This window comes from Loxodonta africana, chromosome 18 (genome assembly GCF_030014295.1).
Source record: "Loxodonta africana isolate mLoxAfr1 chromosome 18, mLoxAfr1.hap2, whole genome shotgun sequence".
NCBI classification, from domain to species: Eukaryota; Metazoa; Chordata; class Mammalia; order Proboscidea; family Elephantidae; genus Loxodonta; species Loxodonta africana.
In genome coordinates this window covers 32,603,659-32,614,781 of record NC_087359.1, presented here as the reverse complement: position 1 = coordinate 32,614,781, position 11,123 = coordinate 32,603,659, and the positions used below count along the sequence as shown (strand labels likewise).

The following is an 11,123-nucleotide window of genomic DNA, read 5'->3' as shown; positions in this document are numbered from 1 at the left end:
GAGGGAGCTTGGAGATTTCAAGGAAAGGAAAATAACCCAGAAATATTATCAAGGGAGTATGGGGGTCAGGCTGGTGAAGGTTGAGACTAGAGCTACACCAAACTTTGAAAGACTGCAAGAAATTTAGGCTTTCTCCCGGGGACAACCGGAAAACATTTAGCAAGGGAGTGAGATGTATATATCCAGAGTTATATCCAGCCTCGTTTCCCCACACCTTTTTAATTAGTGAAACTAATCTCTTTCCAAGAACCCAGATTTACACTCTCATTTTCAACTACCCATCAGAAAACTCTCCAAGAACAAAGTTATTTAAGTAGGAAAGTACTGAGGTGACATTTCAACAGTCTCCTTCCCCCTCCCCCCGCCCGCCCCAGGCAGGACCTCACCCAGAATAGCTGAGATTTCTGTTTTCCGTGTGTTCCTCCAGAGAAGCCATACAAACTCTGTCATGGGTGTGTCCCCCTCCTCTCTTACACTGTTACTATCTCCTGGTTTATCTGCCCAGCGGGGTTGTGGATGGCAGGAGGCAAGGTTAGAAGTGGGACGAAGTGTGACTTTGTCGGTTGTAAATAAGAATTTGCGAGTCAATAGCGGATAGATTAGGGCGGGAGTCTTGGGCTCAGCGAGAAAGGCGTGGACGGATTTGCTGTGTACGCATGTACGCAAATTTAGGGTCCCGCTTCAGCGCTGACCGGGAATGCCTGGCTTTCTGGAGGAGGTAGTATCCGTAAGTCTCTCTCCAAGAGATCGCAGGATTATTTTTGGAGGGTAGCAGAACAAATAGGAGTTACCTTCCTTTCCACTCTTCTCCGCTAGCGTTTCATCCCTACTGTAAACAGAAAATAAGTTGTCAAATCATCTTCTTCTCAATTGCCCTTTGCCCTTAATTGCTCATCCCCAACACTGTCCCATCACCCAGAACAGCAGCCGGGGCCGCCTCTACGCCCCCTGTCCACGTGCACACAACGGCAGCCACGTGGGGCCCTGCGGAAACGCTTCGCAAAGGTTTGTCCCCTGCGCTGCCCAGTAGAGAGACGGCCCAAGGAAGAGCGCAGAAGGAAACCAAACCGGCGAGAGGTCCGGCTCGCGCGAGCCTGAAACTGCTCGGGGCGGGGCAGTGGGTGGGCCCTGGGTGCCGGCCGCCGGTGGGGAGGGCGGCCGGTGGGGAGGGCGGGGCCTGGGGTCCGGGAGGGTTGGTGTGGAGGCCATCCGGTACCCCCTTTACAGTCTCCCGGCCTTCTCGCCTTCCGCGGTAGAGCAAGCCCCAGCTCGACCTGCCCCGGCCGCCATGGAGTCGGCGCAGGGTGCGGGCATCGCGGTGGCCGAGGCGCTGCAGAATCAGATGCCTGGGCTGGAGAACTTGTGGCTCTGGGTCACCTTTCTGGGCGATCCCAAGTGCCTCTTCCTGTTCTACTTTCCCGCGGCCTACTACACCTCTCGCCGCGTGGGCATCGCGGTGCTCTGGATCAGCCTCATCACTGAATGGCTCAACCTGGTCTTCAAGTGGTGAGACAGCGAAGCCCTCTGGCAGCCTGGTCCCCCATCCCTGGGGACCCTGACTCCTATGCAAGCCCTGACCTCTCTAGCGGGTGCCTCAGAAGCCTGCACCTCCCCCAAGAGTGAACCCATGGCCTTTACACCTCCCACCCTTACCCCGTGGCCTCGACTTTTCCTCTTTGAGCATCTTCAACTCAGACCTCAGTGTCCACCCAGCCCGCCCCTTGGACCAGTATCCCTGATCAGAGAAATCGCTTAAGGAATGTGTTAAAAATGCAAATACCCCATCCTCACCTCAGACCTAGTGATTTAGAAACTCCGGGGGAGAGGCTAGGGATCTGTATTTTAACCAGCATCTATGGCGATTTTTAAATAGGTGAAAGCCCTGGTTTAAACTCGCTTTTTCATTCATCTACTTATTTATTCCTTTGACGCAATTTTAAGAAGCACACTTTGTGCCAGGCATCCCACGAGCTGCTAAGGCCAGAAAAGGCTACAAGCCTTGCAAATCAGAACATAGGCAGCACTGGAAAGCTTACTAGAAATGCAGAGTATCAGGCCCCAGCCCAGACCTGCGCTATCAGAATCTGCATATTAACAAAGTACCCAGGCGATTCCAGTGCACAGTAAAGTTTGAAAAGCATTGCCTTCCAGGGCACGCTGTCTCTTTTTCCTTTTTCTCTTCATTCACTAGTAGGCTATTCACACTGAGACTTAGAAGCCAAGAATCCCAGGCAAGTGGGTGGAGGCCCTGCAGCCCTTGGGGCTTATCTTTTTGAGCCACCTCTTCTCTTTTGGGTGCACAACAGAGTGATGCCTCTCCCTGGGCATGCAGCCAGCACCTTGCCTCACCTCAGCCTCTGTTCCCTCTGCAGGAGGGAAGGAGGTCCATAGGAGACACTTGAATGGACTGGAATGAAAAAAAAAAGAACGACTTGCTGAAAAAACAAAATAGTTACTTTCCCTTCCACTCTTCTGTAGCGATGCATTCCTGCTGTAAACGGAAAAGCAATTGTCAAATCGTTTCCTTCTTGCTTAATTGCCCTTTGCTTTATGCTTTCTCTTTCCTCGGAGTCTGTATAAGCCTCCCTCTCTTGTCCTATTCCCTCAACCGTCAGGCCTCCCACCTCCAGCCCTTGGTGGAGCGCTAATGCCCCCCACATGACAAAGTAGGGGCTAAGTAGGTATTGAACATCTAGTATGTGAAATTAGGTTGTTTTTGCTGAGGAGTTAGGTCCCTCTTGCACCACCCTCCCTGGCACACAGCTTCCTGCTGGCATCTTTTCTGCGCTCTCATCTTTTCTCCTGGCCACAGCAGCCTTCAGTGTGTGGTTGTCCAGGGCCTAGCCAAGAAGCCACCCCCACTAAGCCAGGGAACTTTCAATTTTTTGTCCTTACACTTTCTCAGCCACCTTGTCCATTCACCACTCCCGTTTTCAAACATGAGACACTCACCTAAGTAATGCAGGTGTGGGTAATTCAAGATGAAATTTGGGAAATGGAGAGAGGGGATATGGCACCAAGAAAAACGGAAGCAGGAGGGTTAGTGAGAGTCTAGGGTGGGGAGTGGGAAGAGAAGTGTCAGGTCCTGGGCTCTCTGTGGATGAGGAGATCTGGCCTTGCAACACACACACACTCCACAATCTGTTGTGTCCTATTGCTTTTAGAAAATAGCATGCTTTCTCCTGTTCCAAGGTAGGAAACCATGGCGGGGTAATGGCAGAGAATCAGAGTTCCCATTCTGACTCTTCCCCTCTCCCGTGGACTCTCAGGTGTCCTTCTGCTACTCTCCCCTCTCTCCTCCCACCTGTGTTGTGCTTAATGTTGTCCTGCATCTATTCTCTTGCAGGTTCCTCTTTGGAGACAGACCCTTCTGGTGGGTCCATGAATCTGGGTACTACAGCCAGGCCCCAGCCCAGGTTCACCAGTTCCCCTCTTCATGTGAAACTGGTCCAGGTGGGAAGCTTCAACCCTCCTCTCTTTCCCAATATGGTTAGGGTTTGGGTAAGCATTTCAGAGTACTTTTTAGCCTGGGTGGCCCCACCAGATGCCCAGCCTCACAGTCACTGGCCCTGAAAACAAAGAAACCCCAGGAAGACTGAGTCAAGTTGTAGGAGGAGGGCCCCCATGCCAGTGTGCCAGTTGCCCACCTTGTACACAGGCCAAGGCAGAAGCCTGAGAGAGGCCTCATGGGGGAAGGAGGCAGATGGGGAGTAAAAAAGCCCTCAGAGCAGAAGGAGCTATGGACTAGTACTGGAAGGAAGCTCTCATCTTGGCTAGGGGAAGGAAGATGTGTTAAGATATCACCAGGGACACCTGGGTTCCACCCCCATCCTCTTATCACAAGCTTCTGGATTCTCCATCAGGTAGCCCTTCTGGACACTGCATGATCACAGGAGCAGCCCTCTGGCCTGTAATGACGACCGTCTCCTCCCAGTTGGCCACTCGGACCCGCAGGTATACTCTGTCTGGCATTGCTCACCAATGGGAGCAGGGATAATGGCAGTAGGGCAGCCTGAGAGCTGGAGTTTTGGGGGTCCTGGGACATTTGGTCAACCCATGCCATGCCTGGGTGTAGAGGGAAGCCATGCTGTGTGGACACCCCCTGAGCCATTTGCCTTTCTTCTTTCCAGCCGCTGGGTGCGGATTATGCCTAGCCTGGCTTATTGCACCTTCCTCTTGGCAGTCGGCCTGTCTCGGGTCTTCATCTTAGCACATTTTCCACACCAGGTGTTGGCTGGCTTAATAGCTGGTAAGCAACTGGAGTGGCTGAGAGGGTGCCTTTGGTGGTGGAAGGACCAGTTCAAAATCTTTGCATTTACCCTGGCTTCTGTAGAGCCAACCCCGAGGTCCCCCTCGTGTCTCAGTGTGTTCTCCTGCCAAGCCGCAACTCACTGGTCACGTCCCCAACTCCTTGAAGCTCATGTCACCCCCTTCCCCAGGTGTCATCCTGGGCTGGCTGATGACCCCCCGGGTGCCCACGGAGCGGGAGCTAAGCTTCTACGGTTTGACTGCGCTGGCTCTCATGCTGGGCGCCAGCCTCATCTATTGGACCCTCTTTACACTGGGCCTGGATCTTTCTTGGTAAGTCCCTCTTTGAAGACTGGGCAGGCTAGGGCCTGTGCTACCTCACCTGGATCTAGCCTAGTAGGTCCCTGGTTAACTGTAGCTAACAAAGGACACACCGCTTATTCACAAAGATAGACCCTTCTGGGGTCACAGAACATGAGGCTGGGCCCCAAAGGGCAGATGGCTAAGAGCCGGGGCCCTCTAGGTTCCAGGGGAATGTTTCTTCCTCACCACAGGTCCATCAACCTAGCTTCCAAGTGGTGTGAGCGACCTGAGTGGTTGCATGTGGACAGCCGGCCCTTTGCCTCCCTGAGCCGTGATTCAGGTGCCGCCCTGGGTCTGGGCATTGCCTTGCACTCTCCCTGTTATGCCCAGGTACGGCGGGCACACCTGGGAAATGGCCAGAAGATTGCCTGTTTTGTGCTGGCCATGGTGCTGCTAGGTCCCCTGGACTGGCTGGGCCATGCCCCTCAGGTCAGCCTCTTCTACATCTTCAATTTCCTCAAATTCACCCTCTGGCCATGCCTGGTCCTGGCCCTCGTGCCCTGGGTGGTACACTTGTTCAGTGCCCAGGAAGCCCCACCCATCCATTCTTCCTGACGTCCAAGTACTTCCTTCCACTACCTTCCCTCCCAAAGCCAACACTCCTCTACCTCTGCCTTCCAGGCAGCCCCATCCCTTCTGAGTGTCCAGATCCCAACAGGCTTACTTTGAATTTCCCCAACTTCTCCCACCACCTGGTCTTAGCCCCAAAAGAGAGCCTTTTCTCTCCCAGAGAGGCTGGTCTTCTCCTGCCTTCCCTCCCAAGCCCCTAAAGAGCAGGAGCAATGGCAAGACCAGCGGTTCCTGCAGCACTGTGAGGGGTGTCTCAAGGAGGCCCCAATAAAGCCCTTGAACATTTCTGGATTCCTTTCTTGTCTCTCCACTGAACTTGCCAGCATGAATGCAGGTGGACCCTGGCCAGGCTGCCCCCTCTGCAATCCTCATTCTACAGAGGCAGAGTCACAGCGACAGAGAAGGGCTCTGGGTTCAGTTGTGATCTGTCAGGCCTAGGCCACACGGGAGGTCCCGTGAGATGTTGTGGCCACAGGCAGTGAGACCATGTCTTTCAGCTACAGGACAGGAACCCCACCCCTACCCCATCCTACCTGTTGCCTAAATTGGCTTCTAGTCCAGGGGCTGGGAAAAAGCAGAGTAGATTTTTTGGCCCGGGAGAATGAGAACCTCTACTCCATTTGGGAGCCCAGAGAACAGAGACACTGGCCCCAGAAGGCACTGCCAGAAACAAGTTTATTTACACAAGGACATACAGTGTAGTAGGTTACAAAATACTTAACTGAAATCCATATCCAGGGAAACAAAGCAAGGGGGTTTACATGAGAACCAGACTGGCCACAGGAAAGGGAGGTGAGGGGCCTGGCGCCTGGGGCTCCGCATGGGCAAGCCTGGTACACTGGGCCAGCCCCAGCCCCATCCCCAGTAGGATCTGTAACACACAAGACACAAGACACAGCGCACAACAAACCAACATAAAGGGACTCCTGCCCCTCCCTCTGGCTCCCTCAACCCTATTCAAGCCCGTATTAGGATAATAAATATGTAAACAGACTGGTGGAGCCCTGGGGATTGGGGGAAAGAAAGTGTATGTGGTGTTGGGGAGGAGGAGGAAGACTCAGCCTCCTAGGAGCCACTTCTCATCTTTGGTTTCCTAACAGCTGGATGGCATTCCCTGGAAGCCTTGTGGGCCCCCAGCCCCTGGACACAGACAGGGCTCCTAGGAAAGAAGGGGCAGCGCCCAGCCCTCTCCTGCTCGTAGCTTCCTTGGTCAAGGCCAGCAAAGGGAGCCCAGAAGGAGGGAAGCTCCAGCTGAGGGCAGACTCCTGAGTTCTTGGGTTCTGGCACTGTCCTTGCCTCTTCTAGAACCTCACTCTCACCATCCCCAGGCTTCAAAACAAAGGACTGCTGACCCTTCTGCGGAAGCACACCGGATGGTTGGGGGAAATCTGGTCCTGATCAGCAGGGGGGCTCTCATCAGCCTGGAGCACCCCCTGCAGGGACCACCTTCTTCCCCTCCCCAGGCTGTACCAGCAGAGGGGCAGGGAGGCTAATAGTCAGGTGGGCAGCAGGCCTGGTTCTGCGGCTCCTCCTGGGCCCTCAGAACCCAGGGTCCATCCCATCCCTCCCCATACACTTTCTCCACTCCACCCCTGGAAAGGGGAAAAGCCCTGCCTGCAGACCTCAGGCCTACATCTGTGGCATGAGCACTCCCCTGGGCGCTGAGGCCAGGAGAGGAAAGGGGAAGGCAATAGCGGTAAAGGTGGGGCCCACTTCCCCTCCAGCCTACACCTTAGTACTATAGGGACCCTCTAGACCCTCCCCTGAGGGTAGAATTAAGGCATTTCCCCCCAGATCAGCTGGAGCCACGGCACCGAACTTACTGCTCCCTCCTCCCTCAGGGAGACCCCAGAACCTGAGGGCACTGTCCTGGCCTCCATGCCACCTTGAGCTGCCCCAAGCTCCAAGGGGGAAAAGGACAGATTGCGGGAAAGTAGGTGTAGGCTACAATGTGGGGAGGGGCTGGAAAGTATACCCTCCCTGGAAGGAACAAACTTCCAGAACTGAGATGGGGACCAGTTGGGGAGGGGGGTGGGGGGGATAGGCCTGAGGCAGCTTAGAGGAGCAGGAGGGGCAAGGCTGAGAGACCCACACGGCACACGTTGTTGAATGTGTGACTTTTTGTTTTTAATAGAAAAAATAAACAAAATCACAATGATGAAGCCCAGAAGGGTGGGGCCAGGGTGTCACGGGGCAGGCTCCTGCTCCATGGGCTCCTCTGCTGGCCTGTGGGGACAAACACAGGGAAGGGCACTGAGTGGGGGGCACTGGCAGGACGCCAGGACAGACAGCTGGTGAGGGACCTCACCTGGGGCTGTGCTCCCGGGCGGCAGCAGCCTGGGCCTGCTCAGCTCCCACCGACAGCAAGGCCATGGCGCTCACAGTCTCAGCTTCCTCCGACTCACCAGCCTGGGCCTCCCGCAGGGAACAGCCCAAACCCACCGCAAACCTCTGCACACAGCTCCAGTGTTTGCCTGTAAGAGGGGAGGGCAGGGGGTCAAGGAGGGCAGACCACCCCAATACCTGCATCTCCTGCCCAGGGGCTCCCACAAGTGCCACGCCCTTTGCAAGCTGAGGGTTGGGCCCCTGCGCCATCCCCACGCACTCTGGATCTCAATGACTTTCTCTAGTGTGGTCACTGCGTTGACGTTGGGCTTTTGCTGCAAGACTGCCTCATCCAAGGGCTGCAACTGGCGGGAGAAAGAAGAGAAGGCTTAGGGTAAGAAGTGGAGGGATGCATTTGCCCCTCTAAGTGCCTCCAGCCAGCCCCAGACACCTCTCATGGCAGGGCAAGGCACAGCCTTTCTGGGGGTGCCCCAACTCAGACAGCCCTGGCTACTAGTTGTCCTTAAGACTCAGGAAAACCTTCCCTACTACTTGACCCAGGTACAGGGCCATGCCTTGCTGCACCTCCCCCAGCCCCCTTGGCCCACTGTTCCTTCTCCCCCACCCCTCCCTGCACCCCTCACCTCCACGCTGAGCAAAGCCGAGACACAGGCCTCAGAGGCATCACAGATGGCGGTCAAGTCGTGGCCTCCCTCCAGGGCCAGCACCACCCGGCCCCCTGCCAGCGTCATCAGCTGCCTGGTCAAATGGCCAAAACCTTTGGGGATGGGTGGAGGAGGAAGATGATGGAATGGTAAAAAATAATTCAAACAAGGCAAGAGACAAAAAGAAACAGGAGAGGTGGGACAATAGCACAGAACAAGATGGTAGCTTTAAACCCAGATATATCCATAATGAAATTCAACGTAATGGACTAGATGCTTCACTAAAGATAAAAGGTAACAGATCGGCTAAAACAAATCCAATTACGTGCTGACTTAAAGGAGACCACTAACATTATCAGGGATCAACTAACTCCATCCCTATGGCTCCAGCAGGAGATACACCCTCTGCTATCCCCCCACTTGCCCCCAGGACCAAAGTTGGCGGGGGAGCTTCGGGGAGGAGGTGCTGGGATGAATCCACATCCTAGACCTGCTTCTAGCTCTCTTACCCCCAAGCTCTGCAATCCCCGCTCTTGTCCCCATCCTCACTATTCCACACCCTCTCTCAGTCCCCCAGTAGGCTCACATCTGGCGGTGACAGAGTAGCCACCCAGCGGAGACAGATGTCCCTCGACAGCATCAAAGCCGGCGGAGACCAGGACCATGTCAGGGGAGAACTCGTGGGCAATGGGCATCACCACTGTCCTGCAAAGGGATGGCCTGAGCTGACCTGCTGGGGCTCACCCCACTGCTCTCCTTCCAGACAACCCCCTCCACCCATGCAAAACCGAGTGCTTCTGCCCTCCCACGGCAGGGTTGGGGCAGGGGCTCCCCACCCCTCCCACGCCCTCCTCGGCCCCCACCTGAAGGCTGTCAGGTACTCCACATCTCCGATGGGGGGGTCCACACCTCCTGTCCATGCCACGTTCACATTGTACCCCACGCCCGGGCCTCCGCCAACCTGGCACCAGGATGGGGGAGGGAATTATCTCTGTCTGGAGATCCCAGACATCGCCCCCCCCCACCTCTTGTCCTCACTGACCTCGGCTCTGCCCAGAGGGGCCATCGGGCCAGTGGTCCTCCCACTAGGAGTCCAGACTCCCCAGGCACCAGCATCACCACGGACCTCCGTGGCTCCCTGCTGGTCCTACTCCGCTGCTTCCCCGAGGGGCCCCACCTTTGGGCCCAGGAGCTGTACCTCTTCAGGCGCCCCACTGCCTGGAAAGAAGTTCCCGTTGTCATAGCGATGGAGGGAAATGTAGAGCACAGAGGGGTCGTTGTAGAACGCCTGCTGGGTGCCGTTGCCGTGGTGGATGTCCTAGTCGGGGGAGGGGGTGGCATCAGGAAAATGGCCCCTGCTCTGACCCAAAGGTTCAAATCCCACTTGCCCCCCAATCCCACCCTACAGTGAGCTCTGGGGGTGCAGCCCACTACTAGCTACAGGGCATGTGAGTTCTGTTCACAACAGTATGGCCCAACGCTTCTCTAACCAGGGTCTGTGTGTGCGTGACGTGGCACCACACGGGGACACAGAAAGCTGCGGGATAAATGCAGCATAGCTCCCTGCAGAATCCATTCTCCTAAAGGCAAATTAACTAGTAAGGAATTTTAAACAAACAGGCAAATTCTGGAAAAGGCATGGTGCCTAAATTTTTAGGCCAAAGTTGAACTTCATAGGGACGTCATCCCTGCTGAGGATAACTCTTGGTACCTCCCTAGCTCACAAGGAGTAGGGGTGCTTTTCCCTCCCCCATTAGAGGTAAGGTTTGAGAAGCCCTGAAGCAGCAAGAGCAGAAGTGTTGGGGACAAAGGCGTGGTCTGAAACCCAGTGCCAACATCCCAAGCTAAGTGACCTTACATAGCTCGGTGTCTTCCTTTATGGAAAATGGACATAATGATTCCTACCATGAGAGGTGGCCGGGAGCATCACTGTGTGTCAAGGCCTGGCACATGCTCAGCCCCCATTAGTGCTCTCTACCATTCAGGATATGAAATCCCCTCAGCTGCCTGAGGCTGCAAGGCGGGGACCAAGATGGAGCAGGGGGCACAAACCCCTTCTGAGTCTCTCATAGGGAGGAGGGAGCCTTATTGGAACGTGAGGACAGGCTGATGGATGCTCCAGCAGGAGGCACATAAGGTGAGTCAACATGATGGGTGACCAAGGCAGGCCCCCCAGTGTCCAACCCCAAGGAAGAGTGGGCTCCCTGGAGGCAGGATTGGGGAGAGGGCTTCCGAAAGGCTGACTCTGGTCCCAGCTCTGCCTGGCCCTGCCCAGCCCTCAGAGCCCACTGCCTACCCAGTCCACGATGAGGACCTTGCCAACGTTCAACTTCTGCTGCAGGAGTTTTGCTGTGATGGCTACAGAATTGAAGAAGCAGAATCCCCTGAGGGGGGTGGGGGGAGAAGAGGGTGGGGCGGTCAGCTTCAGTGTGACCTTGTTGGCTTCGTGAGGAGAGGCTGTGGGCATCCACCCGGCTGAGAAGGTACAAGGCTGAGGGCAGAGAGTCTAGTGCAGGGATCGGGGTGGGGGGGCACTCACATGGCTGTGGACTCCTCAGCGTGGTGTCCTGGGGGCCGTATGATGGCAAATCCATTCTGAAGAGGTGATGGGCAGGAACAGATAATAAGGCAAGATGGCCACAGATGGGTGGACACAGAAGCATAAGCCAGGCAGGGAAGAGAACACAGGTCAGAAAAGCATATACTCAACACATAGCTTTGAATGGCAACCGTGGGCCTGCTGGGCAAGCAGGCACCATCTCTACCCTCAAGACACCTGAGAGAGAGCTCCAGATGCTGGTGACTCTTCCATCCAGTCCCCCTTACTCCTCACCACCACCCCCCAGCTGGCCCTAGAGTGGCACCTCTCCCGACCCAGGCACCTAAGAGTTGAGACTGCAAGGGAGGTGAGGCCAAGACTGCCCCATCCTCCACTCCTGAGGACACAGGACC

The 11,123-nt window shown here is 55.6% G+C and overlaps 2 protein-coding genes across 11 annotated transcripts in view; one reads left to right on the top strand and one right to left on the bottom strand.

Annotated features, from left to right (window-relative positions):
* The first annotated feature begins 465 nt into the window (after nt 1–465).
* On the top strand, nt 466–9,456 carry G6PC3 (glucose-6-phosphatase catalytic subunit 3). 3 transcript variants are annotated; one of them, XM_064270292.1, is made up of 6 exons: nt 466–1,077; nt 3,347–3,453; nt 3,864–3,954; nt 4,131–4,249; nt 4,440–4,581; nt 4,803–5,166. In XM_064270292.1, the coding sequence occupies exons 3-6, from the start codon at nt 3,884–3,886 to the stop codon at nt 5,164–5,166; spliced, it is 696 nt and encodes a 231-aa protein (XP_064126362.1). In that variant the 5' UTR covers nt 466–1,077; nt 3,347–3,453; nt 3,864–3,883. The 3 variants fall into 3 exon arrangements, with proteins under 3 accessions (XP_064126362.1, XP_010592810.1, XP_003414331.1); XM_010594508.3 differs by lacking the exons at nt 466–1,077; nt 4,803–5,166 and adding exons at nt 1,191–1,506; nt 6,282–9,456; XM_003414283.4 differs by lacking the exon at nt 466–1,077 and adding an exon at nt 1,191–1,506.
* HDAC5 (histone deacetylase 5) overlaps nt 4,802–11,123 on the bottom strand; it is a 37,561-nt gene continuing 31,239 nt past the window's right edge. For 6 of the 8 annotated variants that reach the window (XM_064270265.1, XM_064270266.1, XM_064270267.1 and 3 more), the window contains 9 exons: nt 10,711–10,766; nt 10,468–10,555; nt 9,370–9,489; nt 9,035–9,132; nt 8,758–8,876; nt 8,151–8,284; nt 7,787–7,871; nt 7,490–7,655; nt 4,802–7,407 (listed from right to left, as the gene is read on the bottom strand). In XM_064270265.1, the coding sequence (XP_064126335.1) occupies nt 7,368–7,407; nt 7,490–7,655; nt 7,787–7,871; nt 8,151–8,284; nt 8,758–8,876; nt 9,035–9,132; nt 9,370–9,489; nt 10,468–10,555; nt 10,711–10,766 (906 nt within the window). In that variant the 3' untranslated portion in view covers nt 4,802–7,367. Of the gene's footprint in view, nt 7,408–7,489; nt 7,656–7,786; nt 7,872–8,150; nt 8,285–8,757; nt 8,877–9,034; nt 9,133–9,369; nt 9,490–10,467; nt 10,556–10,710; nt 10,767–11,123 lie in introns of those variants that run through there. The other 2 variants (XM_064270272.1, XM_064270273.1) reach the window with 2 other exon arrangements.